General features: G+C 35.6%; 1 protein-coding gene across 2 annotated transcripts in view; it reads left to right on the top strand.

The window, feature by feature from the left end:
- The window catches only part of WDR70 (WD repeat domain 70), a 404,364-nt gene that overhangs the window by 249,441 nt on the left and 127,423 nt on the right, over positions 1–27,500 (top strand). For both annotated transcript variants that reach the window (XM_036886101.2, XM_036886094.2), the window contains exon 10: positions 14,489–14,663. In XM_036886101.2, the coding sequence (XP_036741996.2) occupies positions 14,489–14,663 (175 nt within the window). The remainder of the gene's footprint in view (positions 1–14,488; positions 14,664–27,500) is intronic.

Raw genomic sequence — 27,500 nt, 5'->3', positions numbered from 1 at the left:
AACAATATCCACATTATAGAGGTACCAGAGGAAGAAGAGAGTGAAAAAGGGATAGAAAGTGTCTTTGAAGAAATAATTGCTGAGAACTTCTCCAGACTGGGGGAGGAAATAGTTGCTCAGACGATGGAAGCACACAGAACTCCCAACACAAGGGACCAAAGAGGACAACACCAAGACACATAATAATTAAAATGGCAAAGATCAAGGACAAAGACAGAGTATTAAAGGCAGCCAGACAGAGAAAAAAGGTCACCTACAAAGGAAAACCCATCAGGCTATCATCAGACTTCTCAACAGAAACCTTACAGGCCAGAAGAGAATGGCATGATATATTTAATGCAATGAAACAGAAGGGCCTTGAACCAAGGATACTGGATCCAGCACGATTATCATTTAAATGTGAAGGAGGGATTAAACAATTCCCAGAGAAGCAAAAGTTGAGGGAATTTGCCTCCCACAAACCACCTCTACAAGGTGTCTTACAGGGACTGCTCTAGATGGGAGCACTCCTAAAAAGAGCACAGAAAAAAACACCCAACATATGAAGAATGGAGGAGGAGGAAAAAGAAGGGAAAGAAATAATCATCAGACTGTGTTTATAACAGCTCAATAAGCGAGTGAGGTCAGACAGTAAGGTAGTAAACAAGCTAACCTTGAACCTTAGGCAACCACAACCTTAAAGCCTGCAATGGCAATAAGTACACATCTTTCAATAATCACCCTAAATGTAAATGAACTGAATGCACAAATCAAAAGACACAGAGTAATAGAACGGATAAAAAGGCAAGACCCATCTATATGCTACAAGAGACTCACCTCAAACCGAAAGACATGCACAGATTAAAAGTTAAGGAATGGAAAAAGATATTTCATGCAAACAACTGGGAGAAAAAAGCAGGTGTTGCAGTATTAGTATCAGACAAAATAGACTTCAAAACAAAGTAAGTTACAAGATATAAAGAAGGACATTACATAATGATAAAGGGCTCAGTCCAACAAGAGGATATAACCATCATAAACATATATGCACCCAATACAGGAGCACCAATATATGTGACACAAATACTAACAGAATTAAAGGAGGAAATAGAATGCAATGCATTCATTTTAGGAAACTTCAACACACCACTCACTCCAACGGACAGAGCCACCAGAGAGAAAATTAGTAAGGACACAGAGGCACTGAACAACACACTAGAACAGATGGACCCAATAGACATATATAGAACTCTCCATCCAAAAGCAACAGGATACACATTCTTCTCAAGTGCACATGGAACATTCTCCAGAATAGACCACATACTAGGTCACAAAAAGAACCTCAGTAAATTCCAAAAGATTGAAATCCTACCAACCAACTTTTCAGACCACAAAGGTATAAAACTAGAAATAAATTGTACAAAGAAAGCCAAAAGGCCCACAAACACATGGAGGCTTAACAACATGCTCCTAAATAATGAATGGATCAACGACCAAATTAAAATGGAGATCAAGCAATATATGGAAACAAATTACAAAAACAACACAAAGCCCCAACTTCTGTGGGACACAGTGAAAGCAGTCTTAAGAGGAAAGTATATAGCAATCCCAGCATATTTAAAGAAGGAAGAGCAATCCCAAATGAATAGTCTAACGTAACAACTATTGAAATTGGAAAAAGAAGAACAAATGAGGCCTAAGGTCAGCAGAAGGAGGGACATAATAAAGGTCAGAGAAGAAATCAATGAAATTGAGAAGAACAAAACAATAGAAAAAAATCAGTGAAACCAAGAGCTGATTCTTCAAGAAAATAAACAAAATAGATAAGCCTCTAGCCAGACTTATTAAGAGAAAAAGAGAATCAAAACACATCAACAGAATCAGAAATGAGAAAGAAAAAATCATGACGGACCCGGCAGATATACAAGAATTATTAGAGAATACTATGAAAACCTATATGCAAACAAGCTGGAAAACCTAGGAGAAATGCACAACTTCCTAGAAAAATACAATCTTCCAAGACTGACCCAGAAAGAAACACAAAATCTAAACAGACCAATTACCAGCAACAAAATTGAAGCAGTAATCAAAAAACTACCCAAGAACAAAACCCCCACATCAGATGGATTTACCTCGGAATTTTATCAGACACACAGAGAAGACATAATACCCATTCTCCTTAAAGTTTTCCAAAAAATAGAAGAGGAGGGAATACTCCCAAACTCATTCTATGAAGCTAACATCACCCTAATACCAAAACCAGGCAAAGACCCCACCAAAAAAGAAAACTACAGACCAATATCCCTGATGAACGTAGATGCAAAAATACTCAACAAAATATTAGCGAACCGAATTCAAAAATACATCAAAAGGATCATACACCATGACCAAGTGGGATTCATCCAAGGGATGCAAGGATGGTACAACATTCGAAAATCCATCAACATCATCCACCACATAAATAGAAAGAACAACAAAAACTACATGATCATCTCCATAGATGCTGAAAAAGCGTTCAACAAAATTCAACATCGATTCATGATAAAAACTCAACAAAATGGGCATAGAGGACAAATACCTCAACATAATAAAGGCCATATATGATAAACCCACAGCCAATATCATACTGAACAGCGAGAGGCTGAAAGCTTTTCCTCTGAGATCGGGAACAAGGCAGGGATGCCCACTCTCCCCACTGTTACTCAACGTGGTACTGGAGGTCCTATCCACAGCAATCAGACAAAACAAAGAAATACAAGGAATCCAGATTGGTAAAGCAGTAAAACTGTCACTATTTGCAGATGACATGATATTGTACATAAAAAACCCTAAAGACTCCACTGCAAAACTACTAGAACTAATATCGGAATTAAGCAAAGTTGCAGGATACAAAATTAACACACAGAAATCTGTAGCTTTCCTATACACTAACAATGAACTAATAGAAAGAGAAATCAGGAAAACCAATTCCATTCACAATATCATGAAAAAGAATAAAATACCTATGAATAAACCTAACCAAGGAAGTGCAAAACCTAAACCCTAAAAACTACAAGGCACTCTTAAGAGAAATTAAGGAGGACACTAACTAATGGAAACTCATCCCATGCTCCTGGCTAGGAAGAATTAATATCTTCAAAATGGCCATCCTGCCAAAGCAATATACAGATTCGATGCAATCCCTATCAAATTACCAACAGCATTCTTCAGTGAACTGGAACAAATAATTCATAAATTCATATGGAACCGTCAAAGACCCCGAATAGCCAAAGCAATCCTGAGAAGGAAGAATAAAGTAGGGGGATCTTGCTCCCCAACTTTAAGCTCTACTACAAAGCCGCAGTAATCAAGACAATTTGGTACTGGCACAAGAATAGAGCCACAGACCAGTGGAACAGAATAGAGACTCCAGACATTAACCCAAACATATATGGCCAATTAATATATGATAAAGGATACCTTTACATACAATGGGGAAATGACAGTCTCTTCAACAGATGGTGCTGGCAAAACTGGGCAGCTACCTGTAAGGGAATGAAAACACTGTCTAACTCCATACACAAAAGTAAACATGAAATGGATCAAAAACCTGAATGTAAGTGATGAAACCATAAACTCTTAGAAAAAAACATAGGCAAAATCTCATGGACATAAATATGAGTGACTTCTTCATGAACATATTTCCCATGGCAAGGGGAACATAGGCAAAAATGAACAAGTGGGACTATATCAAGCTAAAAACTTCTGTAAAGCAAAGGACACCATCAATAGAAGAAAAAGGTATCCTTTTTCTGAGGAGGATGGGAGGGAATGGAGGGATACGGGTGGGAAAATGAAAGAGGGCATTACGATTATCATGTATGTGCATGGGGGGTACAGGGCGGGATGTGCAACACAGAGAAGACATATGGGAAAACATATTCAGAAATGACAGATCCAATAAAGGATTGACATCCAAAATATATAAAGAGCTCACATGCGTCAATAAAGAAACAGCAAATAATCCAATTAAAATATGGGTGGAGGGGCTGAATAGACAGTTCTCTAAAGAAGAAATCCACATGGCCAACAGGCACATGAAATGATGCTCCACATTGCTAATCATCAGAGAAATGCATATTAAAACCGCAATGAGATATCACCTCACACCAGTAAGGATTGCCATCATCGAAAAGACAAACAACAACAAATGTTGGCGAGGTTGTGGAGAAAGGGGATCCCTCCTACACTACTGGTGGGAATGTAAATTAGTTCAACCATTGTGGAAAGCAGTATGGAGGTTCCTCAGAATGCTCAAAATAGAAATACCATTTGACCGAGGAATTTCACTTGTTGGAATTTACCCCAGTAATGCAGCTCTACAGTTTTGAAAAGACAGATGCACCCCTATGTTTATCGCAGCACTATTTACAATAGCCAAGATATGGAAGCAACGTAAATGTCCATCAGTAGATGAATGGATAAAGAAGATGTGGTACATATACACAATGGAATATTACTCAGCCAAAAAAAAAACAGATCCTACCATTCGCAACAACATGGATGGGGCTAGAGGGTGTTATGCTCAGTGAAATAAACCAGGAGGAGAAAAACAAGTACCAAATGATTTCACTCATATGTGGAGTATAAGAACAAAGAAAAACTGAGGGAACAAAACAGCAGCAGAATCACAGAACTCAAGAATGGACTAATAGTTACCAAAGGTAAAGGTACTGGGGAGGATGGGAGGGAAGGGAGGGATAAGGGTGGGAAAATGAAAGAGGGCGTTACGATTATCATGTATGTGCGTGGGGGGTACAGGGTGGGCTATGCAACACAGAGAAGACAAGTAGTGATTTTGCAGCATCTTACTACGCAGATGGACAGCGACTGTGAAGGGGTATGTGGGGGGGACTTTGTGAAGGTGGGAGCCTAGTGAAAATAATGTTCTTCATGTAATTGTAGATTAATGAAACCAAATAAAAACATTTGCAATTGTTCATTGTTGTGTATTCCTCAATAACATTGATTTCTAAAGTGCTTAGATAGGCAGTGGATTTCTTTCATTCACTCTTTTAACAAATACTTATTGAAGACCTAGCGTGTGTTGTGTTCCTGTTATATTCAAGAGATGGCATATAAAGATTTAAAAATAAGTGACAGAGCCCTTGATTTCAAGGAGATCTTCTTGTAGTAGGAATAGATGTTAATATGTATAATTACAGCTTATTGTGATTGGTATTACAATGTGGGATTCAGAAAGTACGATGGGAGCCTGGGTACAGCAAGTTCCCTAGTTTTGTTCTTTTTCAAAATTGTATAGGCTATTCCAAGTTGTTTATATTTTCATATGCATCTTTGAATCAGCGTACCTAGCTAGTTTCTAACAAAAAACTGCTGGAATTTTGATTAGGATTGCTGTGAATGTAAAGATTAACTGGGGGAGAACTGAAATCCTATCAATACTGACTGTTCTGACTCATGATTACAGTGTATCTTTCTATTTTGTTCCTTTTTCTTTTTCATTAAGGTAGTATTGATATACACTCTTATGAAGGTGTCACATGAAAAAACAATGCGGTTCCTACATTTACCCTTATTATCAAGTTCCCACCCATACCTCAATGCAGTCATTGTCCATAAGTGTAGTAAGATGCCACAGATTCACTATTTGTCTTCTCTGTGCTACACTGTTTTCCGTGTGCTCCCCCACACCATGTGTACTAAACATAATACCCCTCAATCTTCTCCCTTCCTCCCCACCCCCCCTCCCACACCCCACCCCTTTGGTAACCACTAGTTCCTTCTTGGAGTCTCTAAGTCTGCTGCTGTTTTGTTCCTTCAGTTTTGCTTTGTTGTTATACTCCACAAAAGAGGGAAATCATTTGGCACTTGTCTTTCTCCGCCTGCCTTATTTCACTGAGCATAATACCCTCCAGTTCCATCCATGTTGTTGCAAATGGTAGGATTGTTTCTTTCTTATGGCTGAATAGTATTCCACTGTGTATACGTACCACCTCTTCTTTATCTGTTCATTTACTGATGGACACTTAGGTTTCTTCCATATCTTTGCTATTGTAAAAAGTGCTGCAATAAACATAGGGGTGCATATGTCTTTTTGAATCTGAGAAGTTGTATTGTTTGGGTAAATTCCAATTAGTGGGATTCCTGGGTCAAATTGTATTTCTATTTTTAGTTTTTTGAGGAACTTCCATATTGCTTTACACAATGGTTTAAGTAGCTTACATTCCCACCAGCAGTATAGGAGGGTACCCCTTTCTCTGAATCCTTGCTAGCATTTGTTGTTCTTAGTCTTTTCAATGCTGACCATCCTTACTGGTGTGAGGTGATATCTCATTGTGGGTTTAATTTGCATTTCCCTGATGATTAGTGATGTGGAGCATCTTTTCATGTGTCTGTTGGCCATCTGAATTTCTTCTTTGGAGAATTGTCTCTTCATATCCTCTGCCCATTTGTTAATCCAGTTATTTGCTTTTTGTGTGTTCAGGCATGTATGTTCTTTATATATTTTGGGTGTTAACGCCTTGTGGAATTTGTCATTTACATATATATTCTCCCATACTGTAGGATGCCTTTTTGTTCTGTTGATAGTGTCCTTTGCCGTACAGAAACTTTGTAGTTTAAGTAGTCCCATGAGTTCATTTTTGCTTTTGTTTCCCTTGCTTGAGGAGATGTGTTCAGGAAGAAGTTGCTCATGCTTATATTCAGGACATTTTTGCCTATGTTGTCTTCTAAGCGTTTTATGGTTTCATGACTTACATTCAGGTCTTTGATCCATTTCGAGTTTACTTTTCTGTATGGTGTTAAACAATAATCCAGTTTCATTCTCTTGCATGTAGCTGTCCAGATTTGCCAACACCAGCTGTTGAAGAGGCTGTCTTTTCCCCATTGTATGTCCATGGTTCCTTTATCGTATATTAATTGACAATATATGCTTGGGTTTATATCACCTCTCTAGTCATTTCCATTGGTCTATGGGTCTGTTCTTGTGCCAGTACCAAATTGTCTTGATTACTCTGGCTTTGTAGTAGAGCTTGAAGTTGGGGAGAATAACTCCCCCCACCCCCCAGCTTTATTCTTCCTTCTCAGGATTGCTTTTGCTATTCGGGGTCTTTTGTCGTTCCATATGAATTTTAGAACGATTATCTCTAGTTCATTGAAGAATACTGTTGGTATTTTCATAGGAATTGCATTGAATCTCTAGATTGCTTTAGGCAGGATGGCCATTTTGACAATATTAATTCTTCTTATCCATGAGCATAGGATGAGTTTCCATTTATTGGTTTCTTCTTTAATTTCTCTCATGAGTGTCTTCTAGTTTTCAGAGTATAGGTGTTTCACTTCCTTGGTTAGGTTTATTCCTAGGTATTTTATTCTTTTTGATACAACTGTGAATGGAATTGCTTCCCTTATTTCCCTTTCTGCTAGTTTATTGTTAGTATATAGGAATGCCACAGATTTCTGCATATTAATTTTGTATCCTGCAACTTTGCTGAATTCGTATATTAGATCTAGTATTTTTGGAGTGGATTCTTTAGGGTTTTTTATGTACAATATCATGTCATCTGCAAATAGTGACAGTTTTACTGCTTTACCAATCTGGCTTCCTTGTATTTTTTTGTTTTGTCTGATTGCCGTGGCTAGGACCTCCAGTACCACGTTGAGTAACAGTGGGGAGAGTGGGCATCCCTGCCTTGTTCCCGATCTCAGAGGAAAAGCTTTCAGCCTTTCGCTGTTCAGTATGATATTGGCTGTGGGTTTATCATAGATGGCCTTTATTATGTTGAGGTACTTGCCCTCTATGCCCATTTTGTTGAGAGTTTTTATCAAGAATGGATGTTGAATTTTGTCAAATGCTATTTCAGCATCTATGGAGATGATCATGTAGTTTTTGTTGTTCTTTCTACTTATGTGGTGGATGATGTTGATGGATTTTCGAATGTTGTACCATCCTTGCATCCCTCGGATGAATCCCACTTGTTCATGGTGTATGATCCTCTTGATGTGTTTTTGAATTCGGTTTGCTAATATTTTGTTGAGTATTTTTGCATCTATGTTCATCAGGGATATTGGTCTGTAGTTTTCTTTTTTGGTGGGGTCTTTGCCTGGTTTTGGTATTAGGGTGATGTTAGCTTCATAGAATGAGTTTGGGAGTATTCCCTCCTCTTCTATTTTTTGGAAAACTTTAAGGAGAATGGGTGTTATGTGTTCTCTGTATGCCTGATAAAATTCCGAGGTAAATCCATCTGATGTGGGGGTTTTGTTCTTGGGTAGTTTTTTGATTACTGCTTCAATTTTGTTGCTGGTAATTGGTCTGTTTAGATTTTGTGTTTCTTTCTGGGTCAGTCTTGGAAGGTTGTATTTTTCTAGGAAGTTGTACATTTCTCCTAGGTTTTTCTGCTTGTTAGCATATAGGTTTTCACAGTATTCTCTAATAATTCTTTGTATTTCTGCAGGATCCATCGTGATTTTTCCTTTCTCATTTCTGATTCTTTTTATGTGAGTAGGGTCTCTTTTTTTTCTTAATAAGTCTGGCTAGGGGTTTATCTATTTTGTTTATTTTCTCAAAGAACCAGCTCTTGGTTTCATTGATTCTTTCTATTGTTTTATTCTTCTTGATTTTATTTATTTCTGCTCTAATCTTTATTATGTCCCTCTGTCTACTGACTTTGCACCTCATTTGTTCTTCTATTTTTGTTAATTGTGAGTTTATACTGCTTATATGGGATTGTTCTTCTTTCCTGAGGTAGGCTTGTATTCCAATATGCTTTCCTCTTAGCACGGCCTTCGCTGTGTCCCACAGATTTTGTGGTGTTGAATTATTGTTGTCATTTGTCTCCATATATTGCTTGATCTCTGTTTTTATTTGGTCATTGATCCATTGGTTATTTAGGATTATGTTGTGAAGCCTCCATGTTTTTGTGGAATTTTTCATTTTCTTTGTGTAATTTATTTCTAGTTTCATACCTTTGTGTTTTGAGAAACTGGGTGGTAGAATTTCAGTCTTTTTAAATTTACTGAGCCTCTTTTTGTCACCTAGTTTATGATCCATTCTTGAAAATGTTCCAAGTGCTCTCGAGAAGAATATGTATTTTGCTGCTTTTGGGTGTTGAGTTATGTAGATGTCTGTTAGGTCCATCTGTTCTAATGTGTTGTTCAGTGACTCTGTGTCCTTACTTATTTTCTGTGTGGTTGATCTGTCCTTTGGAGTGAATGGAGTGTTCAAGTCTCCTAGAATGAATGCATTGCATTCTATTTCCCCCTTTAATTCTGTTAGTATTTGTTTCACATATATAGGTTCATAGACACTTATAACGGTTTTATCTTCTTGGTATATTGACCATTTTATGATTATGTAATGTCCTTTTTTGTCTCTTGTGACTTTCTTTGTTTTGATGTCTATTTAGTCTGATACAAGTACAGCAACTCCTGATTTTTTGTCCCTATTAGTTGCATGAAACATCTTTTTCCATCCCTTCACTTTTAGTCTTTGTATGTCTTTGGCTTTAAAGTGACATATAGCATATAGGCAGCATATAGATGGGTCTTGTTTTTTTATCCATTCAGTGACTCTGTGTCTTTTGATTAGTTCATTCAATCCATTTACATTTAAGGTGATTATTGGTAGGTATGTACTTTTTGCCATTGCGGGCTTTAGATTCGTGGTTACCAAATGATCAAGGTTAAGTTCCTTACTGTCTAAGAGTCTAACTTAGCTCACTTAATATGCTGTTAGAAGCACAATCTGAGGGTTGTTTTTTTTTTCTCCATTCTTCATATATTAGGTATCATACTCTGTACTCCTTGTCCATTCCTTGATTGACTTTGTGGATAGTTAATTTAATTTTGGAATTAATTATTAATTCACTTTTCCACTTTCTTTACTGTGGTTTTATTACCTCTGTTGACAGGTATTAAACCTTAGGAACACTTCCATCTAGAGCAGTCCCTCCAAAATAGACTGTTGGGATGGTTTTTGGGAGGTAAATTCTCTCAGCTGTTGCTTATCTGTAATTGTTTAATCCCTTCTTCAAATTTAAATGATAATCTTGCTGGATAAAGTAATCTTTGTTCAAGGCCCCTGTGCTTCATTGCATTAAATACATCATGCCACTCCCTTCTGGCCTGTAAGGTTTCTGTTGAGAGGTCTGATAGCCTGATGGGCTTGCCTTTGTATGTGATCTTATTTCTCTCTTTATCTTCTTTTAATTGTCTGTCCTTATCCTTGTTATTTGCCATTTTAATTACTGTGTGTCTTGGTGTTGTCTTCCTTGATTCCCTTGTTTTGGGAGAGCTGTACTTCTCCATGGCCTGAGACTATCTCCTCCCCGAGAGTGGGTATTTTTTTTTATCAATTATCTCATCAAGGACACTTTTATCCCTTTCTCTCTCTTCTTCTTCTTCTGGTTCTCATATAATGCAAATATTGTTCCATTTGGTTTGGTCACACAGTTCTCTCAATATTCTTTCATTCTTAGAGATCCTTTTTTATTCTCTGTGCCTCAGCTTCTTTGTATTCCTCTTCTCTAGTTTCTATTTCATTTATCCTCTCCTCCACCATTTCCAATCTGCTTTTAGTACCCTCCAGTGTGCTCTTCAATGATTGGATCTCCAACCAAAATTCATTCCTGAGTTCTTGAATATCTTTCCATACCTCCATGAACATGTTAATTATTTTTATTTTGAACTCCCTTTCAGGAAGATTCATGACGTCTATGTGATTTAAATCTTTCTCAGGAGTTGTATTAATAATTTTACTCTGAACCATGTTCCTTTGGTGATTCATATTTGTATATGGTGCCCTCTAGTGTCCAGAAGCTCTTCTTTCTGGAGCTGCTCAGCCCCTGAAGCAATGTTGGGGGTCACAGGGGTGTGGTATTGGTGCCTGGGGGGAGGAAAGAGCTGTTTCCTGCTTCCGTGCCGCTATGCCTGTCTCCATTGCCTGAATCAGTGGGGGAAGCACACAGGTATAAGCCTCTATGCTTTGCGTTTGTAGTTGCTATAGACAGATCTTCCCTCTGGCTGGCCTAATACCAGGGTAGGGTTTGCCGGTTTGCCTGCCAGGTTGGTCTGGCCGGGAGAAAGGTGCAGTAGGCTGTCTATCATGGACTGGTTCCTTGAAGCAGTGTAGCCAGCCAGGGAGCTGGAGCACCTGAAAATTGTGAAAGGTTCCAACCTACTGCGCAGAGTGCACCCAGACAGTTTTTGTCTACCTGTCCTTTCTCCTGAGCAGTAAGCTCTATGCAGTCCTTGCCCCTTTAGCAGCCCTCTTACTAAGGGCTTCCTTATTAGGACGTCTCTCAGACTGCCTGCCTTTCTTTTGTCCCAGAGCAGCTGGATATGGATCCCTGCTTTCCACAAGCAGCTTGAATGTCAGTCTCTCCAGGAATTCTGCCTGCCTTAGCTTTCCAACCCCCTAATCATGAGAGTTTCATCGCAGGCACCATGAAATGTAGGTTTGTGCTCCCAGAGCACATCTCCGGAGTTAGGTATTGAGAAGTCCAGGCTTGTACTCCCTCCCCCCACCGTTTCTCTTCCTCCAGCCGGTGAGCTGGGGTTGGTGAAGGGCTTGAGTCCCACGGTCCACGGCTTTAAAACTTACACTGTTCTGTGAGGTCTGCTCTTTTCTCCAGGTCTATGCAGTGTGGCACAGTCCTATTTCCTGTTGCTCTTTCAGGATTAGTTGTATTAATTATATTTTCATATTATATGCAGTTTTAGGAGGAAGCCTATGTTTCACCTGTCACGCCGCCATATTTAGTCTTCCTACAGTATATATTTTCACTTATGTAGATCTTTAATTTTCTCAGAAATGTTTTTATGTTTAGTTTACAAATACTATATATATCAGAATCCATATTTATTCATGCTGTTAAAAATAGCATTTTGTTTATAATTTCAACATCTAGTGGTTTTTTGCTTGTCAATAGAAATAAAATTGACATGGTGACCTTCTACCCTTTGACCTTACTAACTCACTTATTAATTCTAATAGCATGTTTGTAGATTCTTGGGGGATATTTTATATAGATGATCATGTGGCCTCTTAATAAGAAAATGTAGGAGGTTTTATTCTTTCTAGTTCATAAGCCTTTAATTTTTTTTTGTTTCCCTTATGCACTGACTGGCAACTGTAGTGTAAAAATATGGTGAGTTTAACATAATTTCTTTCTTCTTGAGCCTAGAAGAAAAGCATTCAGCCTTTCTCCATCAATTAAATCACCTGTAAGTTTTTTGTAGATGTGCTTTATCAGGTTGGGCGAGTTCTATCCTATTCCTAGTCTCTTGAGAGCTTTTTATCATGAATGGATGTTGGATTTTTTTTTGCAAATGCTTATTTTGCATCAGTTGAGATGGTTGTGTATGTTATTTTGTCTCTTGATGCAGTGTATTACATAGTTTAATTTTCAGTCCTTTCAATCCTTTGCATTCAGTTTTAAACACCACTTGATCATGACGCATTATTATTTTTATAGTGCTAGTTTGAATTTGCTGATATTCTGTTAAGGATTTTTGTATGTATTTTCACTGCAGATTTGGAACCACCGTCTTCTTTCCTGTAGTGACTTTGGCATCTTGGTTATGCTAGCCTTATAGAATAAGAAGTGTTTAGAAGTGTTTCCTTTTCTCTTTTCTGGAAGAATTTTTGTAGAGATGGTATTATTTCCTTCTTAAATGTTGGGTAAAATTCAAAAGTGAAGCCATCCAGAGTTTCCTTAGTGGGAGTATTTTTAACTATGTATCTAACTTTTAAAATCAGATAGGAATGCTCTAGTTATTTATTTCTTACTTAGAAGCTTTGGTAGTTTGTGTCTTTCAAGGAAATTTTGAAGCTCTGTTTTTAAGGGCATATTCACTTGAGACTGTTATGTATTTTGATCAATTGACTCTCATTATGAAATTTTCCTCTTTGTTTCTTGTTTTGTTGCTTGTTCTGAAGTAAATTTTATCTGACATTGATATGGCAATTTGAGCTTTCTTTTGGCTATGTTTACAAGGACACATCTTTTTCCAATCTTCTACTGTTAACCTATGTAAGGGTTTATATTTAAGGGCTTCTGTGTACTTTTTAAAAACAGAATCTGTTGAGTCTTGCTTTTATCTAACCCAGTCTGATAATCTTTGCCTTTCAATTTGAGGTTTTAGATAATCTCCGATTAATGTGATTATTAATGAAGTTAGATTTAAACCTACAATATATCTATTTGTTTTATATTTATCTCATAGTTCTTATTATCCTTTCTGATTTTTGATAGGATTATTTTTGTTTTTATCTCCATTGTAAAAAATGTGTTAGAATTATTCTCAGGCTCATTATATTCTTTAATGTCTTAAAGTCTCTCTTTGAATAATATTAAGCCATTTCTAGTATAAAACTATACTTTCAACCCTCCCTCCTAACCTTTGTGCTATTGTTGTCATGCATTTTGCTTGAACATGTTAAAACCTCACAATACATTCATTTTCCTTCAGCTATTTATCTTTTAAAGGTTAAAACATTAAAAAAATTTACATATACCCTCATTTTTATCATTTGCTGCACTCTTCATTTCTTTGTGTACATTCAGATTTCCATTTGTGTCATATTTGTTATATTTTTTTCTTAAAGTTCTAACATACTTTTACCACATGTCTGATGAAAATGAGTTGTCTCAACCTTTGTTCATCCAAAGAAGTCTTTGTTATTTCAGCTTATTTTTGAAATATATTTTCTCTGGCAATAGAATATTAGATTGACACTTTTTTTTCTTCTTCAGAACTTTAGAGATGTTGTTCCATAATGGTTTGGCTTGGATAGTTTCTGCCAAGCAGTTGCTGAACTCATCTTTGTTTTTCTATATTTTATGTTTTTTCTCTCTCTCTCACTCTGGATTACATGGGTTGTGTTTTAGCCTTCCTCAGTGGCAGTGTTCCTTTGCCTAGGACTGTGAGCAGGAGGGCATTCTGTACATTCCCATCCTGCCAAAACCCTGGACTGCTGTTGCTTGTTACTGGGTGAAAACTCAGAAGCAGACAGCTTTGTTACTACTCCTCCCCCAGGGGCATGAAGTCTTTGCCTGGGTCCTAGAGTAGGACATCATTCTTGCTTAGTGACTTATTTTTTCAATGTGTTTCCTGGCATATGTTGTATAACAGTGTATTAACACATGTAAGTAATTTAGAAGTTAGTGTGTGTATATAGGGAGTGTTTGTTCAACAGTTTTACTGATCAGAGTGTATAGTCAGAATTGAAGGCTATTGCTTTAGAGGGTCTTCTAAAGACACTCTAAATAGATTTGAAGTAAACTTTGCCACTTGCGGTTTGATTTGATGAGAACATGATTTGGATGCTTCACTTAATTTCAGTAAGTAACCTTATTTATAAATGGAGAGTGTTTAACAGTATGCATTTTATTTTGTTTTAAAGTAATAGATTTATCTGCTTATAAGGTGAAGCAGTCTTTATGGGCTCTTCTGTATTTTAAGCTCCTTTCTTTTTTGTAAATGAAAATCTCTTTATTTTTTTTAGGACCGTGAGGACATGGGAAGTTGAAAATCCAAAGAAGCAAAAAAGTGTTTTTAAACCACGGACAATGCAGGGTAAAAAAGTAATTCCCACCACATGCACATATAGTAGAGATGGAAACCTTATAGCAGCTGCCTGCCAGAATGGAAGCATACAGATCTGGGACCGAAATATGACTGTAAGTCAACGACATTTGAGTCTGTTTTCATAGGAGAAAACCACGTTATAAAGACAAACATCATGTTAAAATATTATGAAGGTCAACTTCTTGAGTTTAGCCCTAATTTAAACTTCAGTGTTAGTTGATAAAACATTGGGACTTTTGCAGTAAACCACATTTCAGCATACATTGCAGCTCAGTGTTTTCTAATGTGCATTAGATTGTTTCAAAATAAATTAGATCTTTTGGTATAAAATTTAAAAAGCATAGTGCAGTTTATTATATGGTGTCTCAATGTATTTGATTTTGAAAGTGAACAATTTGATGGTAATAAAAAACAAGATTAAGCAGAGAACTAGAAAATACACTTTAAAAAATTTAAGAAAGCCATGAAATGTCCAGAATGGTCCATTAGTTGTTTTCATTATATCTATACTAATTTAAATGATTCTTTGGTATGACATTCCATTTGAGTAGGTTTCAGATTTTTCTTTTACAGTTTAGACCATTATTAAAATAAATAAATTTTGGAATTGGAAGGGATGACAGAAGTCTGTGTAAATAATAATATGAAGTAATGAATATGAAAGGCTTCAACTAATTCTGCAAATTAACAATAAGCTTTAAAAAGGATTTTGTTTTATGTATAGATGGTAAAACAAGAATTTTTGGTAAGTGAAATGATTCTAGATTACCAGTGTTAAAATGAAAATCTGCACCAATGCTTTAATACAGTTTGGGTATCTGTATTTTAATAAAAGGTTCTGATAAAATTATTAATGCAATAATATTTATTAAGTACCTACTATATGGAAACACTATTCTAGGCACTGGGAATACTGCAGATGATCAAAAAAATCTGTCCTCATTGAGTTTACATCCTAGCTTTTAAAAAAAAATTCTAAAAATATTCTTTCCAATAAAATTGCCCATCAAACATTTATAATTTGAAAGGCACCCCAGGAATCATAGTTGCTGTCTTTTTAGGCAGATGAGTTAAGATCAATTTTCTTGAAATAAAGTAAGAAATAATGATAGGGTAAAAAGAATCCATGTTGATAATGCTGGAAATATTTTTGGCATTTTCTGTTTGTCAGGTCTTTTTATTTCTGTTTTCATCTCCACTGTAAACCCTATAAAGCTCATAACAGCACAGAGATTTAAAAAAATCCTTTGAATTTTAAACTGAGTTTTAACCAATCTATAAATTTTTTAGTAACTGGCTCCCATCGTTTCTGGGTGCTGTTGATTTAAACACAGAAATTCTAAAACATAAGTTTTCTCATGTAGCCTTAATAGTGGTGTGTTTGGTATAGTACATATATGTATATGTGGCTTTTTCATAGAACCCATATATTTTTATAAAGTTTAGTATAGTTTTTAAAGATTGGCTTTGCCCATCTCTTGAAATAATGAGTCCCTTCTATTTCTAGTTTTGTAGAAAACAAAGCTGTTTATCAATTTGTACCCCCCACCAAAAAAAAAAACCTATTGTTATTTTGTTTAGCACAGCCTAATTTTGTTAGAATTTAATAATATATGAATATTTAGCTTATTATAGCACATCTCATTTGTTAAGTTTTATTCACATTTTTACATTGGCATGTAAGTGTGTGTCACCTAAAGACAAATCAGATTGAGAAGAAAAAACTTGGTGGGAGTAAGCACAGCTTGATTTAAAAACAGATTTAAAAAATTGTTAACTGTTACTTCAGCAATAATCATCCATCCACAGGGGAATACTAAAGCTGAGGTAAGCAAACCTAATAGCAGTAGTTTTTTCATGCAGTAGCCAAAGAATTGTATGGTAAATAATGGTTAATGCATGTTTTATGATAATTAAAGATATCATAATTGTCATACTTAATCATGGGAATCTCATTAGACCAACTTGAACTTTGGCAAATTAAATGAAGCATATTTCTTTTTTTAGAAGTAAGGTATCTGTCCATTAATGATAAATTCCTGTGTTCTTAGGACCTACTGTACTCTAGAATTATGCTGACCACCTTGGTAGCCTCTAGCCACATTTGACTATTTCAATTTAAATTAATTAAAATAAAATATAATTAAAATGTCAATTCTTTAGTGACATTAGCCACTTTTGAAGTGCCAAATAGCCTCATATGTCTACTGGCTACTTAAATGGTAGGGATAAAGAACATTCCCATCACTGCAGTTCTCTTGGGTGGTGCTGCTCATGAGGAGTGTTTAACCCTATCAGCCATATCACCTTTTTAGTCATATGATGATGCCCTGTCTTTCAATTTGAGAAGATGGACTTTTAAGAGTTTTTTCTATAGGTCTGCACTGTGTCTTTGGTCCCTCAGCCACCATTTACCATCATCTATCTGAGTAACAGCAAGGAGACCAGCGTTTGGTTAAAGTGAAAGAAGTTCAGAATAGTGGGAAATGGCATTGGAGAGGTAACAGCATGCACCCTGACTCAGGGCCTTTGCCTGTGTTGAACCCATCAGCCTACAACACTTCCCCTAGATGTTCCATGGCCTTTTCCACCACCTCTTTAAATCCTTCATTAAATTTTTCTCTTTTTAGAAAGGCCCTCTCTGATTCCACCTTTTATAAATTGCAACCTCCTGCCCACCAGTGGCACTCACTATCCCTGTTATTTTCTTCTATTACTGCTGATAACCATCTGACATACTATATATTTTACATATTTATTTGTTGTTTACCTCTAGTAAGATATTGGCTCCATGGGGGAAAGGATTATTGTCTGTTTTGCTCCCTGCTATATTCCCAAAGCAAAGAATAATACCTAATGTGTAACATCCTCAATAACTATTTGTTGAATGAATGGATATATTATGAAAAGATAACATAAAATCAGACTGTTTCCAAGAAGATTTTGAAAAATAGTGTAAAAAACTACCCTAGTTATATTAAAGCACAATGAGATAGAGAGGAAAAGAGGTGGGGGATTATATTGAGGTAATTTTTGGTATATCCTTAATGATATATAAATATGCAATCTGCTTTAGCATAGGTGGGTTAGAAAACAACAGTTTTCTTGGCTCTCTCATAATTTCTGGCTTTAAAAATATTCTAGTCTGTATAGTCTTATGAATACCTAATGACTTCTGTTCATATAAAAACACCTACTCAATTCTTTGTGGACATATTTGACTCAAAGCAGTTGGCTAGATCAGGAGCATTTCACTTGGTATTTTTGAGCCCCTACCACTTCATTGAGAGTAAAACAAAAGAAATTTAAACCCATAAATAGTTTGTAAAAAAGAATAATCCATAAAATAGTTTACGACCAGATGCTACTTTGTATAGTGCCTAGAATATGGAAGAGTTAGGGAAGGCTAAGAGGTCAGAGTAAGCATTTGTCATCAGTGGTTCTGGGAGGTGTGGAATTTGGATAACCAACGAGATAGTTGGGGTTGTGGAGTACTAATGTTGATATTTAATAAACAAAGCAGAGTTTAATACTGTTCTGTATCAAAACAGTCCATTGAAAAATTCTTTTGAGATTTTTTTCTTAAAACATTTTGAATATTTTCTTTTAGAATCACCATCAAGCTAATTTCAGATAGTGATAATTACCCACAAAAGAAAATAAAACAGAATAAATAGGGTATTTTGTGGGAGTGTGGCATTTGAGTCCCTGGGTCCCTTAAGTTGTTTAAAGTCTCAAAAAAATTGCTCATCACTTTTGGACACTATCTGCTCTGCATCATACTTTATAGATGATTTTTGAGATTTTAGTAGTCTTTTCTGTTAAATTTCCATAATATAGCTTTTTTGTTCTTCTCTTATAGCTCAAGTAAACTATTCAAGGAAAGTTCTCATACTATTTGTTAACTACATTTTGTAGTGATTTTTTTAAATGGATAATATTTATTTCATTTTGCTGTTTTCTGGACATTCTTGTGAAGTGGTCATAGCCATAGAAAATAAGAACATTTACTCCATGGAGTTTCAGATTTTACCTCTGTAAGTATGTACTAGAGAGACTGTGAGTGAGAAGGAAGCATTTTATGAAGGAGGCTCCTTTTTTTATTTATTGAAATATAGTTAAATCACAATTTTATATTGGTTTCAAGTATACAATACAGAGGTTGAACAGTTACCCATATTATTAAATCCTCACCCTCACAGTGCAGATGATATCTGTCAACACAGAAAGATGTTACAGAATCATTGGCCATATTCTCCATGCTGTGTTACCATTCCTGTGACAAATTGATACTGTGATTGAGAATTTTTGTGCCCTATTATTCCCCTCACCCTCTCAACACACCTACCCCAACCCCTCCCCCATGGTAATCACCAGTCACTTCTCAGTGTCTGTGAATCTACTGCTATTTTCTTCATTTTGTTTTGTTTTGTTTTTAGGTTCCACAAATAAGTAAAATCATATGGCATTTATCTTTCTCCACCTGGCTTATTTCACTTAGCATAATACCCTCTAGGTCTATCCATGTTGTTGCAAACAGCAGGATTTATCTCCTTTTTATGGCTGAATAATATTCCATTTTGTATATGTGCCACATCTTTATCCATTCATCTATTGATGGACACTTAGGTTGCTTCCTTATCTTGGCTACAGTAAATAATGTGGCAATAAAAATAGGGGTGCATATATCTTTTCAAATCAGGGGTTTTGTTTTCTTCAGGTAAGTTCCTAGAAGTGGGATTACTGGGTCATATGGTATTTCTATCTTTAGATTTTTGAGGAACCTCCACATTGCTTTCCAGAGTGGCTGCACGAATTTACATTCCTACCAACAGTGTGGGAGGGTTCCCTTTTTTACACTTTGCTGATACTTGTTATTTCTTGACTTTTGGGTAGTGACCATTCTGACTGGTGTGAGGTGATATCTCATTGTGGTTTTAATTTGCATTTCCCTGATAATTAGTGATGTGGAGCATCTTTTCATATGCCTGTTGGCCATCTGTATTTCATCTTGGAGAAATGTCTGTTCAGGTTCTTTGCCCATTTTTTAACCAGTTTATTTGTTTTTTGAGTGTTGAGGCATATGAGTTCTTTATATATTTTGGATGTTAACCCCTTATTAGATAAGTCATTTATGAATATATTCTCCCATACTGTAGGTTGCCTTTTGTTCTGCTGATGGTGTCCTTTGCTGTACAGAAGCTTTTTAAGTTTGATGTAGTTCCACTTGTTCATTTTTGTTGTTTCCTTTGCCCGAGGAGATCTGTCCAGGAAAGAATTGCTCATGCTTTTGTTCAAGAGATTTTGCCTATGTTTTCTTTTAAGAGTTCTATGGTTTCATGTCTTAAATTAAGGTCTTTGAGCCATTTCAAGTTTACTTTTGTGTATGGAGTTAAACAATAATCCAGTCTCATTCTCTTCCATGTAACTGTCCAGTTTTGCCAACACCAGTTGTTGAAGAGACTGTCTTTTCGCCATTGTATATTCATGGCTCCTTTATTGTATGTTAATTGACTGTGTATGCGTGGGTTCATGTCTGGGCTCTCTATTCCATTGATCTCTGTGTCTCTTCTTGGGCCTGTACCATACTGTTTTGATTACTGTAGCTTTGTAGTAAAACTTGAAGTCAAGGAGCATATCCCCAGCTCTGTTCTTCTTTCTCAGGATTGCTTTGGCTATTTGGGGTCTTTTGTGATTCTGTATGAATTTTAGTATTATTTGCTCTAGTTTATTGAAACCTGCTTTTGGTATTTTGTTATTGCATTGAATCTGCAAATTGCTTTGGGCAGGTTGGCCATTTTGACAGTATTTATGCTTCCTCTTCATGATCATGGGATAGATGTCCATTTATTGGTGTCTTCTTTAATTTCTCACATGAGTGTCTTATAGTTTTCAGAGTACAGGTCTTTCACCTCCTCGGTTAGGTTTATTCTGTGGGATTTTATTATTTTTTACATAATGGAGTTTTAAAAATTTACATAATACAATTATAAATGAAATTATTTTCCTAATTTCTCTTTCTGCTAGGTCTTTTTAGTATGTAGGAATGCAACAGATTTCTGTGTATTAATTTTGTATCCTGCAGCTTTGCTGAATCCAGTTATTAGTTTTAATAGGTTTTTGGTAGATTCTTTAGGGTTTTCTGTGTATAATATGTCATCTGCAAATAGTGACAATTAAACTTCTTCCTTACTAATTTAGATTTCTTTTATCTCTGTTTCTTTTCTGATTGCCATGGATAGAATATATAGTACTATGCTTAATAAAAGTGGTGAGAGTAGACATCATTCTCTTCTTCCTGATTTTAGTGGAAAAGTTTTCAGTTTTTTGCTATTATGGTGTTAGCTGTGTGTTTGTCATATATGACCTTTATTATGTTGACGTATGTACCCTCTATACCCATTTTGTTGAGAATTTTTATTATTAGTGGATGTTGAATTTTGTCAGATGCTTTTTCAGCATCTCTTGAGATGATCATGCAATTCTTATCCTTCTTTTTGTTAATGTGGTTATTACATTGATTGATTTACAAATGTACCATCCTTTCGTCCCAGAATAAATCCTACTTGGTCATGATGGATGATCCTTTTGATGTGTTTTTCAATTTGGTGTGCTAATATTTTGTTGAGGATTTTTACATCTGTGTTCATCAGGGATTTTGATCTATACTTTCCTTTTTTATGTTGTCTTTATTTTTCTGTTGTCAGGATGCTGGTCTCCTAGAATGAGGCTTCTATTTTTTGGAATACTTTAAGGACGAATATTAGGTGTTCTTTAAATGTTTGGTAAAGTTCACCTGTGAAGCCATCTGGTCCTGGATTTCTGTTTCTTGGAATGTTCTGATGACCAGTTCAGTTTCACTACTCGTAATTGATCTGTTCATATCTTCTGCTTCTTCCTGGGTCAGTCTTGGAAGGTTGTATATTTCTAGGAATTTGTCCATTTCTTCTAGGTTGTCTAATTTATTGGCTTATAATTTTTCATTGATTTCATACAGTTCTCTAATTGTTCCTTGTATTTCTGTGGTATCCATTGTGACTATTCTTTTTTCAGTTCTGATTTTATTTGTGTATCATTCTCTCTTTTGTCTGGTTAGGGGTTTGTTTATTTTGTTTATCTTTTCAAAGAAGCAGCTCTTGGTTTCATTGATTTCTTCTATTTTATTTTTCTCTGTATTATTTATTCTGCTCTGATCCTTATTATGTCCTCTTTCTACTAACTTTGGGTTTCATTTGTTCTTCTTTTTCTTTCTTTAATTGTGAGTTTAGACTGTTTATTTGGGATTGTTCTTGTTTCTTGAAGTACGTCTGTCTTGCTGTGTACTTCCCTCTTAGAACCAATTTTGCAGCATCATGCAAATTTTGAACTGTTGTATTTTTGTTTTCATGTGTTTCTGTGTATTGCTTGATTTCTACTTTGATTTGTTAATTAATCCCTTGATTATTTAGAAGCATGTTGTTTAGCCTCTATGTGTTGGTGGGTTTTGTGTTTTTTCATGTGATTTATTTCTAATTTCATACCATTGTGGTCTGAGAAGTTACTTTGTACAATTTCACTCTTTTTGAATTTAGTAAGGCTCTTTTTTGTGGCCTAGTGTGTGATTTATTCCTCAGAATATTCTATGTGTACTTGAGTAAAATGTGTAGCCTGTTGATTTTGGGCGGAATGTTCTATAAATATCTGTTAAGTCCATCTGATCTAATGTGTTGTTCAGTGCCTGTGTTTCCTTATTTAGTTTCTCTGTCTGGTTGATCTGCCCATTGATGTAAGAGGTGTGTTAAAGTCCTCTAATCTGAATGAGTTACAGTCTTATTTCCCCCCTTTAGTTCTGTTAGTATTTGTTTTACACATTTAGGTGCTCCTTGTTGGGTGCAGAGATGTTCGTAATTGTTATATCCTCTTGGTGGATTATCCCTTTATCATTATGTAATGTCCCTTTTTGTCTCTTGTTACTTTCTTTGGAGTCTTTGTCTGATAATAAGGACTGCTATTTCTGCTTTTTTCTCATTATTTGCATGAAATATCTTTTTCCATCCCTTCACTTTCAGTCTGTGTATGACTTTGTTCTGAAATGTCTCTTGTAGGCAGCATATAGGTGAGTCTTGTTTATCCATTCTGCCACCCTATGTCTTTTGATTGATGCATTCAGTCCATTTACATTTAAGGTAGTTATTGACAGGTATGTACTTATTGCCATTGTATTGTTTCTGGCTGTTTTTGTAGTTCCTCACTGATCCTTTTTTCCTCTTTTACACTCTTCCTCTCTTATACTCTTATTTGATGGTTCTCTTTAGTGTTGGGATTGGATTTCTCTTTTTTAATTTTTTGCATATCTATCCTAGAATTTAGGTTTGTAGTTACCAAAGGTTCAAGGATAGCTTCCTGACTACATAACAGTCTATAGTAAGTTGCTGATTGCACTATTTGAAACACATTCTTAAAGTACTTCCTTTTTCTTCTTCTTCCTCCTCCACACTTTATGTGTTGGATGCATTTTTTGTGTATCCCTTGAATGATTCTGTGTATAGTTGGTTTTACTACTTTTGTTTTAATTTCATACTTGGTTGGTAAGTAATTTGTTTACTACCTTTACTATGGGTTTATTTTCACTGGTGAAAACTATTTAGGCTTAGAACATTTCCATCAACAGACGTCCCTTTAACATATCCTGTAATGTTGGTTTAGTGGTGGTGAATTCCTTCAGTTTTCATTTATCTGGGAAATTTTTAACGTGTCCTTAAGTTTTGAATGGTATTCTTTCTGGGAGAGGATTCTTGGTTAAAGTTTCTTCTGTTTCAATACATTAAATATTTCATGCCACTCCCTGTTGTCCTGTAAAGTTTCTGCTGTGAAATCTGCTGATAGCCTAATAGGGCTTTCCTTATAAGTAATTTTTTTCTCTCTGGCTGCTTTCAATATCTTTTCTTTATCCTCAGTCTTTGTCATTTGAATTATTATATGTCTTGGTGTTGTCTTCCTGGGGTTCTTTTTTGTTAGGAGCTCTCTGTACTTCCTGGACCTGGGTATCTCTTTCCTTCCCCAGAACCCAGTGCAATGTGGGCAGGTATGGGAGAAGGGCTGGGGTCCTGATGGATCATGGCCCTGCCATTTTACCCTCTCTGTGTGTCTGTGTGTTCTTCTTTTCTTCACCAGGTGTATGTGGTCTGTTGTGCAGTCTTAGGTCACTTTCAAGGATAGTTTTATTTGCTGTATTTGTTGACTTGGTGTGTGTGTGTGTGTGTGTGTGTGTGTGTGTGTGTGTGGTTTCCGCCCTGCTTTCTTACTCCGCCATCATTTTTTCCCCACTCCGAAGGGAGTTCTTAATATTTATCTCATCTTTCTCATCTCTTTTGGAGATTTTTAAAAGAACACATTGACATACTGTTATCATGTAAAAGTTTGTCCTTTTTTCCAATATTTTTTGTGATAAATCTGTCATTGCTTGCACAATTTTGATGTTGCAGAATTTTACTTTGGAAAATATTTCATTACGTAGTTGTTTATCAACTTTCCTTTGAGGTTATTTCAACCCAAAATAATTGCTTTTACTTTAAAATTTTTATTATTAATTTTTGTGTTATACCACTTTAGCTGTTAATCTTGGGAATAATGCACGGAGAGTTCTTTGAGTTCTCTGTAGCGTTTGTGTCTTTTATTTTCCTTATAGTGATGCCATCAAAAGGCTTTCATGACTTAAACGTGATACCAATGGCTAAGACTGTGCTTGTAGTCCAGGCTAATGCCCTTTTCCAGGTGTCTTCTCCCTTCTTTTGCAAAGACTGATCATTTAAAAATAATTCACAGTTTTTACCCCATATTAGTTAAAGCAGAAAAATATTGACTATAAGACAGAGGGAAGTATATTACAGAGGATAATATGATGTTTTATTTATAAAGCAATTAAAAAAATCAAGTGATTAAGAAAAAATTTTCTCATATCTTCCTTTGAGAAAAAAATACTGTAATCTCTGTAAAACAAAACAAAACAAAACAGCAATGTTTAAATTTTTGTCACTTCATTAGGCCTAAAAGTACCAGTCTAGAAAATATTTAGGGACAGCGAAAAGCCTACTGCATAATAGTTAGATAGCACATTTTGTAAGTGACTCCCGAGACATACAATAATATTATACATTACTCAGGGTATTCTGTGGCTCCATCCTGAGTTTCCTAAGCATACTGTACTTGTTTTTCTTATTCATGAAATGAGGGCATGATTTCTACCTTGTCAGGTTATTTTGGGGATCATAGTAGGTAATATATTTAAAGCACCCAGAGTGGGACTTGCATGTGACAGGTTCTTAGTAACTGTTGGTCTTCCTCCTTTTCCTTTTTAGTTCCTAGACAATTTACACTTTTTGTAAAATGGTGAATTAGTTCTCAGGATACTTTTTAACTCTGGCTATGAAAGTTATGAGTTTAATCAATTCCCTGGTGATCCATGGTTTAGGAAGATAAGAATGTAGATCCCTGCTCTAGCCAGTCATATAAAAATACAATCACCATCAGTAAATAAGAATGTTATGTACAATTGGTTATTGTGCCTCTGTAGATATATGAACTATAATTACTGTTTTTTTACAAATATTCAGGAGAAAAACATCTGACACACAAATTTTTCACTAGTGTTTTAAACATGCATATTTTTTGAAGCTTACTTTTCAAAAAAGTATGTCATTGATTGAAAACACAAATAATCCTTACAGCTGGGCAAAATTACTTGCAGGCCCTGATATTAAGATCTAATTTGTCAGTCATTTTAATGACAGCTTTACAATTTTAACTTTCAATGTTCTTGTAAAATGCCGTATACTGTTGAAAGCAGCATTTTCTAAATGAAAAAATACTGGCTTTTGAAAAAGATATGTTAAAAGTTTTTTTCTAAATACAGAGGATTATTATCATTGTTTTTTGAAGTCAAGAATAATAGAATAATTGAATTTAAGACTTCCAGTTAAACATAAGTTAAACATACTCATTCAGCTCTGCTCCTTCCTGAAACCCCACTAAAATGACAGAAAGGGCACTTTTAAAATGATAAACCAACATGAAGGAAAAGAATTAGAGAGGAGATGACAGCAGAAGAGAAAACTCTCGACACTTTTGGTGGCTGAAAACTAGATGCATGAGTAGTAACTGACAGCCAACTACAGAAAGCTGAAACCTTAGTGATGGTGGGAGAAGCCTATAAAAAGATGAACTGAATTTATCCTACAGATCTCTTTCTACTATGTCCAATCAGATCACTGCTCTCCCCTTACCTTTCCTTACCCCTACAGAAGACTAAAGAATAACTTTTATAGGGTGCCTGTTAGAGAGACTGTATTCCAGGTAAAGCTGGGATAAGTTGAGCATCTTCATAGAGTGGTCCTCTATTATTATTTTAAAAGCATTTACTAAGTACTTACTGTGGGCTAGGCAGTATTTTAAGCACTATACATGTAATATTTCACTTAATCCTTACAGCAATTCTATGATGTAAGTATTGTTACTATCATAATTTTGCAGATAAGAAACTCAAGACACAAAGAGGCTGAGTTGCCTACTAAAGATTACAGTTAGTTAGTGACAAAACTGGGATGCAATACCAGGTAGTTTGGTTTAAGAGCCTATGCCAGGGGTCAGTAAACTATGGTCCAAATGTAGCCCACTATGTAGTTTTGTATGGCCAGCAAGTTGAGAAAGGTTTTTACATTTTTAAATGGTTAAATTATTTTCTTAATGGCTACTGTATTATGTTAGCTACTTAACACAGATATGTCAGCCTACAGTTCTGTAGGTTAGAGATCTTATTGGACTAAAATCAAGGTGTTGGCAGGACTGTGTTCCTTTCTGGAGGCTTCAGGGGAGCATCCATTTCCTTGCCCTTTCCAGCTTCTAGAAGCCATCTGCATTCTGACACATGAAAATTATGTGAAATTCAAATTTCAGCATCCATAAATATAATTTTACTAAAACAACCTCACTCATTAGTTTTTGTATTGTCTATGGCTGCTTTTGCATTACAATAGCAGAGCTGAGTAGTTTCAACAGACTATATGTCCCTCTAAGCCTAAAATATTTACTATATGGCCTTTTACAGAAAGATTTTGACCCCTAACATAAAGTTTCGTATTAGCTATTTTTCATTTCTTACTCATATATTAATGGACAGGTAAGGATCACAAGACATTTGAGGAAATCCTGTAGCATGAAATACAGAGAATAAAGCAAACAGAATAATTCAGAGCAGAGGCAGAGAGATGATGTAAGAAACAGAAGAAAATTTCAAGAAAAAAATCTTATAATTAATATTCTCAGTGAGAAAAGAGAATATTGCAGCCAAGAAACCAAGAGAAGTATCTCAGAGTACTACAAAAATTTTGAACATTTAGTGTTCAAAAAAGCTCTTAGAAAATAAGTAGATGATACTAGTGGGAAAATCCATAGGTGTTTTGAAAGAAGTAGTTATGGAAATCACCTAGAAAGTAGAACAAAACACAATGAGAGAGAAAAGATAGCCTTTTAAAAGAGTCAATTTAGGATCCAATATTTGAATAGGAAGTTCTAGAAAAAAAAGGTATAGAAAAGGAAGGATGGAATTAGATAAGAAATAATTGTCCCCCCCCTCCAAAAATATCTCAGAACTGAATAAACATAATATTCCAGATAGGAAGGGTCATCAAGTGCTCAGCACGATGAATGAAAAACACTTAACACCAAGACATACATCATGAACTTTCAGGACATCAGGGTTATAGAGAAAATCCTAAAAATTTGCAGAGAGAGAAAAATAGGAAACATGTAGTAGAAGGATAATGAGGATATAATTTAGAATGTTGGTAAGATAGTTGTTCAAGATGTGAAAGACCATGGACACTCAGATCAATAGGGAAGGAAATGAAGAGCAGGAGGGGCTGATAGATGGAGAGAAGGTAGAGAGATTACAT

Source organism: Manis pentadactyla, chromosome 2 (assembly GCF_030020395.1).
Source record: "Manis pentadactyla isolate mManPen7 chromosome 2, mManPen7.hap1, whole genome shotgun sequence".
NCBI lineage: Eukaryota > Metazoa > Chordata > Mammalia > Pholidota > Manidae > Manis > Manis pentadactyla.
This window is presented reverse-complemented; position numbering and strand designations above follow the sequence as displayed.